Source organism: Canis lupus, unplaced genomic scaffold, assembly GCF_011100685.1.
Source record: "Canis lupus familiaris isolate Mischka breed German Shepherd unplaced genomic scaffold, alternate assembly UU_Cfam_GSD_1.0 chrUn_S1776H1973, whole genome shotgun sequence".
Classification (NCBI taxonomy): domain Eukaryota; kingdom Metazoa; phylum Chordata; class Mammalia; order Carnivora; family Canidae; genus Canis; species Canis lupus.
The window spans coordinates 75791-90159 of NW_023330630.1; the positions used below are offsets into that span (position 1 = coordinate 75791).

Here is a 14369-nt window from a genome sequence, read left to right on the forward strand (position 1 = left end):
CAGCCCTGCCCCCTTTCTGTATATATATATTCCAGTCTCACTGAATCCCCACAAGTGGGAATGAAGCTCTGCACAAAAGGCCAGCAAAGACTAGCACACACCGCTGAGTGAAAGTACAGAGAATTCACAGAGGACGAGTGGTCATGGACTTGATCCCAAGCTTTTCCACAGAAACCTGGCTTCTTCTGGCTATCAGCCTGGTGCTCCTCTATCTGTGAGTAACTTTCCAGGCTCATTGCCTCTGTATCCTTGATTTGGGTTGCTAACTAGCCTCTACCCTGTTTTCCTTTCTGTTTTGAAGATCAAAAGTGTTAACAAAGGGGATGTAGCTTGTGTTGAATGCTTCATACATACTAGGAACACGTAAGAGGTTGTTATTGGCCTTACCAAATCTGCTGAAAAAGTGCTCCCCACACTGGACTCCAACTTCTGTAACTAGAAGGTAGAGTGATATTTCCTCCTAGGGATGATCTTCTGATTGCCTATATATTGGGACCTGGTTTAATTAAGTAGAATTTGGCTGAGGCACGGTAAAATCAACAGGTCCCTGTGCTCTGGGGTCCTCATCCCTTTTCCAAGCTGTGACGATTCTGGAGGTAGAGGGAGTGACTTAGGTCTTTGTCTTACTATCTTCACCTTCTTCTCTTTCTGTCTGTTATAAGAGACATTATAGAAGAATTGGGCTTGTGTCACTCATGTGGCTCCTGCTCCCCTCACTCCACCACCAGGCATCATATACACAAGGCACCTGGTGCAACCAGTCTTTGGGGGAGGAGGGCTGAGGATGTCTCATCTTCTTCTTCCCAAAGGTCTCTTCCCTCTTTTCTGCCCTTCTACTTACCATTCCCCACCCCTACCCCCCATAATATACAGTACTCCTTACCCCTAAATGAGCATCTTTACAGCTGAGGAGACTTGGCAGATTTCTTAAATGTTATTCATTTCAACTTTTCCTTCTAGTCTCTGGGAGGGTTAACATCAGTATAGAGATTTCTTTACCCCCAATATGAATCTGCCAGTAGCCACAAGAAGGAGCCCTGAAAGCCAATTTGGATTTTAAATATGTTTTTGCCTTTATATTACAATACTGGAGGGAGAATCCAAACATCTAGCATATGAATTCCTTTCAGTGGTGGGATTACCAGCATCATGGAGCAGTTTGGAAAGACTGAGTTTCACAGTGTGGGTAGGGACGGACCGTCCATGTCACGTTTCACCCTCTTGTTTCAAGTTCACTTTCTTTTACAATAGGAATCATGAGGACAAGAACATAGACATGAAACCTCATTTTCCTTTCCTGAGAGAAGGTTAGGATTCCTGGTGCTATGGCCAAACACATTTTTTGTGTGATGACGTTTTAAGATTAATTCATGTGGTTTATTTTTTTTAAAAGATTCTATCTATTTATTCATGAGAGGCAGAGAGAGAGACACACACACACACACACACAGAGGCTGAGACACAGGCAGGGGAGAAGCAGGCTCCATGCAGGGGGCCCGATGTGGGACTTGATCCTGGGTCTCCAGGATCAGGCTCTGGGCCGAAGGCGGTGCTAAACCGCTAAGCCACCCGTGCTGCCCAGTTCATGTGGTTTAATCTCATTCTATTTAATTATAGATTTTTTCTGACATAAGACGCTTTCCAGCATGTTCTTTCTGAAAGATACAAGAGGGCTATTGGTTCAGCCTTTACTACAAAGGAGTGTAAATAACCTACATCTTCTAGAGTGATGTTGAGGATATGAAATTAGTGTACACACACGTAGTTCTGCGATATAGGTCATATATATTTTTAAATACATGTGAACGGGAGGTTATTTAACCTCTCAGCACAGGGGGGTAGCGAGACTGAGCCAGTACTGATGTGAGAGGCATCCAGGTAGGACTGGGGATGGAGCGGGAGAATATTCTTTCCTCAGAGCAGATCTCCCAGAGATTCTTTTTGATCCTGGTCCCACAGGATCGTTGATGTGGTCATCAATGGACCACAGGGTTAGCATCTCATCTGCTTGCAGCCAGTTGTCAGGGTTACCATGTAAGTCATAAGTCACAGTGTGTGTGGTCTGTCTGGCAGTGGGGCTGTCACTGGATACTGTCATCACCAGGTAAACAACACTGTAGACTTAGAAGACACTGGTGTAGCCAAGATTCAGTAGCTGTAGACAGTGCCCTCTGCATTCAATGCAACGTAAAGGCAATAAAAATGAGTGGCTTTATTTTAACCCTTTCATTTGTACCAAAAGCAATATTAATCTACCGAGAAGAGGGAAGCTGGAAAGAATCAGAAAAATTTTCCTGGCCTATCCTCCATGACATATGGTGCCATGTGGGTCTAGACACTAGACAAGATCTTTCCTTGGGACACATCACGCACTAGTTTTGCCTCAATTGGGAGCTCATGTAGGAAACAAAACAGGAACCGATTTGTTGTGGTGGTGATGGCAAGGAAGGAATGGAGGTGAGACTGAGGCTACCCCGTCTCCTGGCAGTTGGTGCTCCTGTGTCCAACTGTTCTGGAGGAAGGATCCAAACACCCAGCTGGGCCCAGCTGAGGTGCCTCTGCTGATCCCTTAATGCAGTTTTGGAGTTTTATTTGATTATATAAGAGTTGCTGGATTTGTACAGAATATCTGGAATTTCTACTGCCTTAAAGGCTAACCTCCAGAAAAGAGAGAAGGTCTTCATTCCAATTAAAAATAACATTTTATTAATAGTGAAAGGGAATGAAACTAGACCACTCTCTTTCACCATACACAAAGATAAACTCAAAATGGATGAAAGATCTAAATGTGAGACAAGATTCCATCAAAATCCTAGAGGAGAACACAGGCAACACCCTTTTTGAACTCAGCCACAGTAACTTCTTGCAAGATACATCCACGAAGGCAAAAGAAACAAAAGCAAAAATGAACTATTGGGACTTCATCAAGATAAGAAGCTTTTGCACAGCAAAGGATACAGTCAACAAAACTAAAAGACAACCTACAGAATGGGAGAAGATATTTGCAAAAGACGTATCAGATGAAGGGCTAGTTTCCAAGATCTATAAAGAACTCCTTAAACTCAACACCAAATAAACAAACAATCCAATCATGAAATGGGCAAAAGACATGAAGAGAAATCTCACAGAGAAAGACATAGACATGGCCAACACGCACATGAGAAAATGCTCCGCATCACTGGCCATCAGGGAAATACAAATCAAAACCACAATGAGATACCGCCTCACACCAGTGAGAATGGGGAAAATTAACAAGGCAGGAAACCACAAATGTTGGAGAGGATGCAGAGAAAAGGGAACCCTCTTACACTGTTGGTGGCAATGTGAACTGGTGCAGCCACTCTGGAAAACTGTGTGAAGGTTCCTCAAAGAGTTAAAAATAGACCTGCCCTATGACCCAGCAATTGCACTGTTGGGGATTTACCCCAAAGATTCAGATGCAATGAAACGCCGGGACACCTGCACCCTGATGTTTCTAGCAGCAATGTCCACAATAGCCAAACTGTGGAAGGAGCCTCGGTATCCATTGAAAGATGAATGGGTAAAGAAGATGTGGTTTATGTATACAATGGAATATTCCTCAGCCATTAGAAATGACAAATACCCACCATTTGTTTCAACGAGGATGGAACTGGAGGGTATTATGCTGAGTGAAGTAAGTCAATCGGAGAAGGACAAACAGTGTATGTTCTCATTCATTTGGGGAATATAAATAATAGTGAAAGGGAATATAAGGGAAGGGAGAAGAAATGTGTGGGAAATATCAGAAAGGGAGACAGAACATAAAGACTCCTAACTCTGGGAAAGGAACTAGGGGTGGTGGAAGGGGAGGAGGGCGGGGGGTGGGGGTGAATGGGTGACGGGCACTGAGGGGGGCACTTGACGGGATGAGCACTGGGTGTTATTCTGTATGTTGGTAAATTGAACACCAATAAAAAATAAATTTATTATTAAAAAAATAGTGAAAGGGAATAGAAAGGAAGGGAGAAGAAATGTGTGGGAAATATCAGAATGGGAGACAGAACATAAAGACTCCTAACTCTGGGAAATGAACTAGGGGTGGTGGAAGGGGAGGAGGGCGGGGGGTGGGGGTGAATGGGTGACGGGCACTGAGGGGGGCACTTGACGGGATGAGTACTGGGTGTTATTCTATATGTTGGCAAATTGAACACCAATAAAAAATAAATTTATTATAAAAAATGAATAAATAAAATCTTTAAAAAAATAACATTTGTCATTACTAATTTTTGTTGTATAGCATGTATTCTGCTGTCCACTGGAGGTATCAGGACTTTGGAAAACCCTCTTGTAGCTGAAATCACATATAGGCTTGTTGAACCATTTCTACTCATCATCCTTTCCCACCATACTTTCTTATTTTGCCTTATGGGGTTAGTCTTGTAGGCCTAGCAGGTTAATGGGTAAAATGGTTTCTGGCAATGTCTTCCCTCAGCCTCTCTTCTTCTTCCATGCTGTCATTTCTCAGCAACACCTAATCACATGAAAGATGATTGTAGGCAAACCTGCCATAGGAAGCACCATCCATAATGGGTTTCTGAGATAGTTGACACACAGATTCAGTAAACTAACTGCTATGTGAGTAACCATCTTGAAAAGAAAATGAGTGTACCTGGGAGTGTGCTGAGCAGGTGAGTATCACAGATTGAAGGACCTGATGCCACGATGGGAAGAATGGTTTGGAAGTGGATTGTTTCCTTACCGATTCTTTTATATGGAATCATTTAGGGCACATATTTGTCAGTCCCCCTTCTCTGTAGCTCAAGAGAACCAGAGTGCCTGACAACAGAGACTTGGGTAGAGCTAAAAGTATCTCACTTTTCTATGAGGTCGGTGGAGCCTTGGACACAGTTTTCATTGTATAGAAATGACAAGAGTGTCATTGCTCAAAGTGTCTCAGTGAAGAGATAATTAAGAAGGACCAGATCTCACACAGTGATAGGTCCTACAAGGAAGGAAAATCACAGAAGTCTTTGAGCAAGCTGTATCAACATTTTCACAGTAGGCTCTTATGAACATTCTATCACTGAGTGAATATAATTAAGCAAAATATCATCTTTGGAGCAGAAAGAATTTTTTTCTCTTCCACTCTAGAGAAAGTTATGGAAGAATCATTTATTAAATAAGCATGAGTGAAATTCCTGGAAGAAGTTGGCATAAACCTTTTAGGAACCTTTTCCACACTCAAGTGTTGAAACACTTATCAAATCTTCACTTTAGGATTGTGACTATGAAGCTTTCAGCTGCTCTTAGCTAATTATCCTGTTCCGTGAGTCTTATAGTGAAGGTGGCAAAGGAGATGATGAATAAGTGTATTACTGTCATTGAAATTGCTATCATTATTTCTTGCCTGCGTGTTACCTCCCTCCCTTGCCTGTCCCAGTTCTCTGTCAATGACTGGCTAGCTCCAGCATCTATTCCACCATCCCTGTGACCTGGCTTTCTTTTCACTTTGTAGGTATGGGACCTACACACATGGGATTTTTAGGAAGCTGGGAATTCCTGGGCCAACACCTCTGCCTTTTGTGGGAACTGCTCTGGGCTACCGTAATGTAAGTGTTTGATCTCCCTCTTTTTCTTCTTGTGGTTGCAAATCACAGCTTAGTTTCATAATAAAAATGCTCCTCCTCATGAGGAAGTGCTTAGGTTTCAGACTTCCCATAAATGGTGTCAGTGGCTGCACACAGTACATGGCTAGTTCTACCCCAGGGCATTATTGTTTGTTGTTCTGAGCCTCAGGTTTTGCCACAGTGGGCAGCCCAGTTCTCTGGCTAATTCAACACGGAACTTGACATTCGAGCTTGTTAGCATTGTGAAGAGGCTTTTTGTTTCTGGCAGGTACAGATTCCTAGGAGAGCATAATCATACTGTATGAGAAGAAAAGCATCAAGGGGGTCCATGCTAGTGGTCCACTAAGCTGTAGGCCAGAGTGAGACCTTTATGTTCACCGTACAAGCTCTGGGTAGCCTTTTGTTTTCCTGGATAGCTCTGGAACTTCGGGTTATTGGGAAGCCCAAGATTCACCTTTGGGGAATTTGCACATCGTTGAATTTTCACAAGAATTTCCAAGCCTCTGCAGTTATTTCCAAGCCCTAACTCTCCTTTTGCTAATGGTGACATCTCTTGGGATTTGAGAGGTTGAACCAGAGATCTCTGCTTTACTTCTCTACCTTCATTGTAGGTAACTTCTGGGTGAGTTGAGGAGGGAGGGAGATTTGGTAAGGGCAGATGGTACTTGTCTTGACCTTGACCCAAAGAATTTAACCTTTGAATGAGTTGTGTGTATATATGTTGTTTTTCATACAAAGGTAGAACCACTTATACAAAATCACCAGAAAAGAAATGCTTTGACAAATTTATTAAGAAGTTAATATACTGAATGGAGTGTACTAGAAGACACACAGACTGATGTTCATAGAGCTGTTGTGGCTAATCCAGCTTTGGTGCCTCATCCAAGGTTCAGGCCCTGCATAGAAGGTTAGGAGCTCACGTCCAGAAGGCCAGCAGGCAGAGTCTCATCTGCAGGCTGCTTTCTGGTGTGGAGTTCTTTTCCCACAGATGTGAGGCTTGTTTCCCAGATCTCAGTTCTCCCTGCTGAGACCCTCGTTGCCCAATTACTGTCTCAGAACTTCCTGGGCTTTTTCTTTCCAAAAAAGCAATAATTTCTTTTCCACTTGCCCTAGATCAATTCCTTAGTACCTATATCCCAAGAGCCACATTTATGGGACCCTGTTTTCATGGTTAAAACATCAAAATCAGGGATCCCTGGGTGGCGCAGCGGTTTGGCGCCTGCCTTTGGCCCAGGGCGCGATCCTGGAGACCCGGGATCAAATCCCACGTCAGGCTCCCGGTGCATGGAGCCTGCTTCTCTCTCTGCCTGTGTCTCTGCCTCTCTCTCTCTCTGTCTGTGACTATAATAAATAAATAAAATATTAAAAAAAAAAAACATCAAAATCACAGTTGAAACTTAGGGACAGGAAGTGTCTTGTTTTGTTTTAAGTGATAGAAGTGAAAAGTCATATCAAGGGTTTTAGTTTGTTTTGCCCTTTGTTGAGTGGTGGCATTATCCCCTCTTTCCATGTTGAGATGGTGGACCGGAACGGGATTCCACCTTGTCATTCATTCATTCATCTCTCATTTGTTCAGTCAACAATAGTGTTAGAATTTGTACAACTGCTAGATTAAAAGAGGCCGCTGGTGTCTTAATACCCTAAATCCACTGACATCTCATAGGGCTCATATTGATCAATGAACAGAGTGGTAACTGGGTGTTCAGCGTGTGGAGGCCATGCTCACTTTCCTCAGCTCCCATTTTCCCATGTGGCTCCGAGGTAGTATTTCAGAGGGTTCTGAGATTTAGAGAAAAGACACACACAAGCCAAACACATCAGACAGACAGGGGTTACACAGTCCTCAGAGACAGGGTAAGATGTCCAGTATCTACAATACTCATAGAGAATTCAAGAGGGACTTGAAATTCTCTCTTCCAGGATCTCTTCTGTTTTCTTTCCTTTCCTGTAAGATGCCTATAAATCAGAGCTTCCCTCTGCCAGTGGGAGGTAGTAAGCCTTATTTCATGCAATCTAAGTCATATTGGTCCCTGTTACACATAGGGCTTAAACATTTAGGTGAGTAATATGTTTTGTTTCTTCTTGCAGGGTTTTTATGTTTTTGACATGAAATGTTTTAGTAAGTATGGAAGAATGTGGGGGTGAGTATTCTGGAACTTTCTATTGGATAGGCTTGTTGTGATGAGGCCCCCGTGGTGTAGATAGTTTGTTGAGAGCCACTAGGAATGAAGCCTGCTGTGGTAAAGCTTCTGAGTCTCCCTTCCTGAAATCCCATGTGTTACCAGGTGTGCAGGTCTAAGTATGAACCAGACCTAGGGAGTATAGTGTGGTGATGTGATGATCACAGCCAGTGTTGTATCACTCTGCACCTCTTTATCTTCTCTGATCACATCCTCAGAAATCGAATGTCTCTGAGTGGCATGGCCCATAGCAACATGATGGAGCTGAAAGAAGATAGATCTCTGAATCACCCTGGTTCAGCTCCACTGCCCCTTCCTATATTCAGTACTTATCAGCTCTGGATGGATCCAGTCTTACATCTGTAGCCCCAGTTCTGTCCTTAGTACTTGGTTCTCATCTTGGCTGTGGATAAGACCTCCTAGGAGAGCTTGTTAAAAATGCTCTTGTTTTTTTTACAAGAGTAAAAAAGGATTGTTGAGTAATATTCCATTGCATATATGTACCACATCTTCTTTATCCATACATCTGTCAAAGTACATCGTGACTCTTTCCACAGTTTGGCTATTTTTGACATTGCTGCTATGAACATCAGGGTGCAGGTGTCCCAATGTTTCAGAGACAAATACCCACCATTTGCTTCAATGGATGCTTCCAGTGGATGGAACTGGAGGGTATTGTGCTGAGTGAAATAAGCCAATCGGAGAAGGACAATCATCATATAGTTTTTCTCATACATGGAATATAAGAAATAGTGAAAGGATTATAAGGGAAAGGAGGGAAACTGAGTGGGAAAAATTAGAGAGGGAGACAAACCATGAGAGACTCCTAACTCTGGGAAACAAGTAAAGGGTTGAGGAAGAGGAGGTGGAGGGGGGATGGTGATAGGCAATGAGGAGGGCACTTGTTGGGATGAGTACTGGGTGTTATACTATATGTTGGCAAATTGAATTTAAATTAAAGATTAAAAAATGTAAAAATAAAGATTAAAAAATGTAAAAATAAAGATTAAAAAATGTATAAAGAAATGCAGATTCGTTTCCATCCCCAGGAATGCCAAATCTGAAGGATGTGGGCTGGGTCCCAAGAATCTGAATTTAACTGGTAGTGGAAACAATATTAGGGATGAATATAAAGAGTAACACAAAACCACTGTTCCTTGTCCATCCACATGTTTTGAACGAACATGATGAGACAAGGGGAATCACCCAAGACTTATGATCAGGCTGCTGGAAGAGCTGACATAAGTGCCCCCTCAGTAATTTCTATCACTGCATCAACACTAAATGTTGTCTTCACCCCTGAAACCTTCTGAATTTTAGAATGCCATTTGAGATAGTAGCATTTAGTGTAGCGATCTCATCCATTTTAGATGTGATCACAAAACCATTTGAGATTCCTCTGTGATGTCAAAGAAATAACAGGAGACTTGTGGAAAATCTTTCACTATGTTTCAATAAATGCAAATGATTTATAGTGGAAACAAAAGAAATTTTATTTATGGTGTAACTAAGCTTATAATAACCTCATGCTGGTGACAGATTCCTATTAACAGGTAGATCATACTGACAGACAGGAAGTCAGACAGGATTTGGACAGATCACATACAGTCAGCTTTGTGTGAGACATATCCAAAAGTTGGCTTGCCCTAATGCTATGGGTTGTCACCTACATGAAGCCCAAGGAACTTCCACTTGGAACCCACATATATGAAAAAATATAAGCAATAAAAAAGAAATATATCTAAAATGAGTTATATATGTTTTTCTGTGTTTTTAAATTCTATTTTTGTATCAAATTTTTCTGATTTAATGCTCTCAAGGACCTCTCTTAAGATTTAAAATAATATTTCCTTTCAAATGTAACTAGGAAGCATATTTTAGAAAATAGGGCAAGGATATAATTTATAATATTGCCATCGCTTTTTGAGCATTCTAAGTCTTTTCATTTGTAGACACATCTTCCATATGTGTGATTAGTGTGTGCACAATCTTCATCTAATATTCTATCACATGCCTTTCATGTGTTTGATATATCTTCAACATTACAATTTTTAGTGACTGGGTAGGTGGATTCTCCTTTTTTTTTTTTTTTTCTGTTCCTAGATGATTTACTTGCCTTCAGTTATTTACCAACCTAACTTCCTCTTTAATAATATTTGATAAATTATTTGAAATGCTTGACATAATTCTAAAATATTTGAGATATTTTAAACATAGAAAAAACCGTGGAGAATGGTCCAGGAACTATCCACGTACGCATGTATACTCAATAAATGTTCTAATGTTATTTCTAACCCTAATCTCAGAGAATGGATTAGGTACCATGAGGATAAAAGTCTGGACTGCTAGGCATGGCTGCAGCTGCAAAAACTAACATGTTACGTATAATCACATCTGTTTTCCCAACACAGGTTTTATGATGGGCGACAGCCTGTGCTGGCTATCACAGATCCGGACATGATCAAAACAGTACTAGTGAAAGAATGTTATTCTGTCTTCACAAACCGGCGGGTAGGCATGGGTTTATTTTAAATTTACATAGTTATTCATAAAACTTTTATTTTGAAATAAGAATAGATTCACAAGAAGTTGTCACAGGATGTCCCATGTAACCTTCAAGCTGTTTCCTCTAAGGTAAGATCCTGCATAACTATAGTACAAGGTCCAAGTCAAAATTGACATTGGTTCCAGCCACAGAGCTTACTCAGTTGTCAACAGTTTTATATGTACTCATTTGTGTATGTGTGTGTGTGTGTGTGTGCTGCTCTCTGAACATTTATCTTACATGTAGACTTTTGAATCCACCACTCCAAGGATGTTACAGAGCTGTTCCACCCCTGGAACTCTCCTTCTTCCTATTCTTTAATAGGCATGGTGTGTAACTTGTCTTTTCATTGACTCAGAGTCTTCAGCAGAGCAAACACTTCTTAAATTATTTTGATAAGGCTACTTTATCCTTTTTTTTCCTTTTATGGATTGTGACTTAAGCATCAAGTTTGAAAAATCTTCACCTAGCCATAAGTCTCAAGGATTTTCTCCAAGCAAATGTGTTACATTTAAGTATATAGTTTTACGTTTTATATTTATAGTGTAAACTCCTATCTTCTTATGTTTCACATTTAACATTTTGTGTCAATTTTTAGTGTTAATGAGAGATGTGAAGTTTAGGTCAAAGATCTTTGGTTTTGGCCTATGGATGTCTAAGTGCTCCAGCACCATTTGTGAAAAGGCTGTACTTCCTCCATTGAATTGTTTTTCTACCAGTATCAAAACTGAGTTGGGCCTATGTGTGTGTGTACCTATTTTTCATTCTCTTCTGTTCATTGATCTCTGTATCTATCCTTCTACTGGTGCCACCGTCTCTTGATTACCATAGCTATATAGTAAGTCTCAACGTCATGAACAGTGATTCCTCCCATTTTATTTTTGTTGGAATTGTTTTAGGTATTCTAGCTCCTTTGCCTTTCCAAATTTAGAATTAGCCTATCTGTGTTTATATAATATTTGCCAGGATTTTGTAAGACATGATTTAGACCTACCAATCATTTGTGCAAAATCTATGTCTTTACTATGTCATGTCTTTCAATGCACAAACACAATATGTGTTTATTTAGGTTTTCTTTGATTCTTTTCACCAACATTGAGTTCTCAGCACAGGAAAACCATATATATCTTGTTAAATACACATCTCAAGTTCTTTTTCATATTCCTCAAGATTTTCTACATTGACAATTAGGTCACCTGAAATAGGAACACTCCAATTTTTATCTTTCTAATCTGTATGCCTTTTATTTCTTTGTTTTGTCTTATTGCATTAGCTAGGATTCTAGTATGATGTTAAAAATAGGAGTGGTGGGAGTGGACTTTTTTTTGTTCTGAAACCATTTAAACATTTTAATATATATTTTTATAATGGAAACTGTATATATTTAAGCATGATGTTTTTATTTATGTATACATTGTAAAGTGATTATGACAAATGAATTAATAGATCAATCACCACTCAGATTTACTTTGTATATGTGTGTCTTGTGTGTGGTAAGAACATGTAAGATCTACTTTTATTTTATTTTTTAAAAACATTTTATTCATTTATTCATGAGAGACACAGAGAGAGACAGAGGCATAGGCAGAGAGAGAAGCAGGCTCCCCATGGGAAACCTGATGTGGGACTCAATCCCAGGACCCTGGGATCATGCCTGAGCCAAAGGCAGACTCTCAACCACTGAGCCACCCTGGTGCCCCTAAGATCTGCTTTTAAAGCAAATTCAAGTATACAGCACATTATTAGTGATTAATATCACCATGCAATATATTCAGTTTCCAGAACTTATTCATCTTATAACTAAAAGTTTGTACTGCTTGATTTCTATCTGTCCTTTGCCCTCCTCCCAGTCTGTGATAATTACCATTCTACCCCCTGGTACTGAGCTTGACTTTATTTTTCTAGATTCCACTTATAAGTGAGATCATGGGATACCTGCCCTTCTGTGTCTGGTTTAGTGCTCCTACCCTGTTGTCCATGTTATTCAGGTTCATCCATGTTTGGAAATGGCAAGATTTCCTTCCTTTTTAAGCCTGAGTAATATTTCATTTTCTTTATCCACTCATCTGTCCACTTACATTTAAAGTAGTTATTGGTAGGTAAGTATTTACTATTGTCATTTCATTAATCCAGGTGTTTCATAGATCAATTGTCCCTTCTTTCTATCTTCTCTTGTAATGTCATGGTTTTTTAAAAATAATGACATGCTTTGATTGTTTTCTCTTTATCCTTTCCATATCTACTCTAGATTTTTTGCTTTGCAGTTACCAGGAGGCTTACATAAAACATCTTACATATAACCATCTATTTAAGCTAATAAGAACTTAGCTTTGATTACATTCAAATCTCAATGCTTTTACTCCTTCGCCACCAGTTTTATATTTTTGTTGTCATAATTTACATATTTTTATATTGTGCACAAATTATTTTAGCTAGAGTTTTCAAAATTATTTGTCTTTTAACTTTGCACTAGTCATAAGTGATTTGCATATCTTAATACAATATCACTGTGTTCTGAATTTGACTATATATTTACATTTACTAGTGAGATTTATACTTTAATGTGATTTCATGTTACTAGCAAGTGTCCTTTTTTTTTTTTTTTTTTGCTTGAAGAATTCCCTTTAGTATTTCTCGTAAGGCAGATTTAGTCATGATGAATTCTTTTTTTATTTATATATTTTTAAAATATTTTATTTATTTATTCATGGGGGAGAGAGAGAGAGAGAGAGAGAGAGAGAGAGAACGGCAGAGACGCAGGCACAGGGAGAAGCAGGCTCCATGCAGGGACCCGATGTGGGACTCAATCCCGGGACACCAGGATCATGCCCTGGGTGAAAGGCAGTCACTGAACTCCTGAGCCATCCAGGCATCCCTATGATGAGTTCTTTCTACATTTGTTTGTCTGGAAATATCTCTCAGTTCTGAAAGCTCTGTTTTTCTGGGTAAGGTATTCCTTTTTAAAATTTTTTGTTTAAAGGTAATGTATTCTTGATTGATATTTTTTAAAGTACTTTGAATAAATCACTCACTCTCTTCTGGCTTTCAAGATTTCTGTTGAGGAATCCACAGATAGCCTCCTGGTGTTACCTTGTAGGTGATGAGCTCCTTTCCTCATACTGCTTTCATGATTTTTTCTTAGTCTTTAATTTTTGATTTTAGTTTTATTACAATGTCTTGATGAAGTATTTTTGGGATTAAATCTGATAGGGAACTCTAACCTTCATATCCCAAGATTTCCATATATTTCCCTAGATTTGAGAAGTTTTCAGCCATTGTTCCTTTAAGTCAGCATTCTGCCCACTTCTTTCTTCTATTAGGGTTCCCATAATGTGAATATTGTTTCACTTTATGGTGTCCTATAAGTCCTGTAGGCTTTTCCCCCAAGTTCTTTCCTTCCCTCCACCCCCCCTCTTGGACTGGATAATTTGAAATAATCCAAGAGGTCATGGTTGGTTCAGGATTTGGGGGGGCCATAATATCAGCAACTGCATGATCCTTAACAGCAAGTACAGTGGAGGGTTCTTAGTAGCTGCAGGGCCTTCAGCAACACCACCAGATCCAGGGCCATGGGACCAGGGAAGGAGAAGAGTGGCAAGAGTTGGTGCAATAAGGCAGCCCTGGTGGCTCAATGGTGTAGCGCCGCCCTCAGCCCTGGATGTGATCCTGGAGACCTGGGATCAAGTCCCATGTCGGGCTCCCTGCATGGAGCCTGCTTCTCCCTCTGCCTGTGTCTCTGCCTCTCTCTCTCTCTCCCTCCCTCCCTCTCTCTCTTTGTGTGTGTGTCTCATGAATAAATAAATAAAATCTCTTAAAAAAAGAGTTGATGCAATGCACACACTCAGCTGCGGGGCTGCAAGCAAGCACATACCCCAACAGGGCTGTGGTGAGCAGTGGGGACTGTGACCAACTGTGGGACCCAGGTAACTTTGTGTGCCTGGGCTGTCTGTGTGCACTCATGTTGCTTTATGGTTAGCCACTACTGTATGCTCAGCAGTGGGGGTTCATGACTGGAGTTTGGACTGGCAGTTTGTAGATATAAAATTCAGGGTTTAG

The 14369-nt window shown here is 40.4% G+C and overlaps 2 protein-coding genes across 2 annotated transcripts in view; one reads left to right on the forward strand and one right to left on the reverse strand.

The window, feature by feature from the left end:
• LOC119868939 (cytochrome P450 3A12-like) overlaps positions 1–14369 on the reverse strand; it is a 95994-nt gene that overhangs the window by 21298 nt on the left and 60327 nt on the right.
• Positions 69–14369, forward strand: part of CYP3A12 (cytochrome P-450 3A12) — a 35686-nt gene continuing 21385 nt past the window's right edge. Inside the window, 4 exon segments of the mRNA NM_001003340.1 lie at positions 69–214; positions 5477–5570; positions 7677–7729; positions 10180–10279. Coding sequence (NP_001003340.1) covers positions 144–214; positions 5477–5570; positions 7677–7729; positions 10180–10279 — 318 coding nt within the window. The 5' untranslated portion in view covers positions 69–143.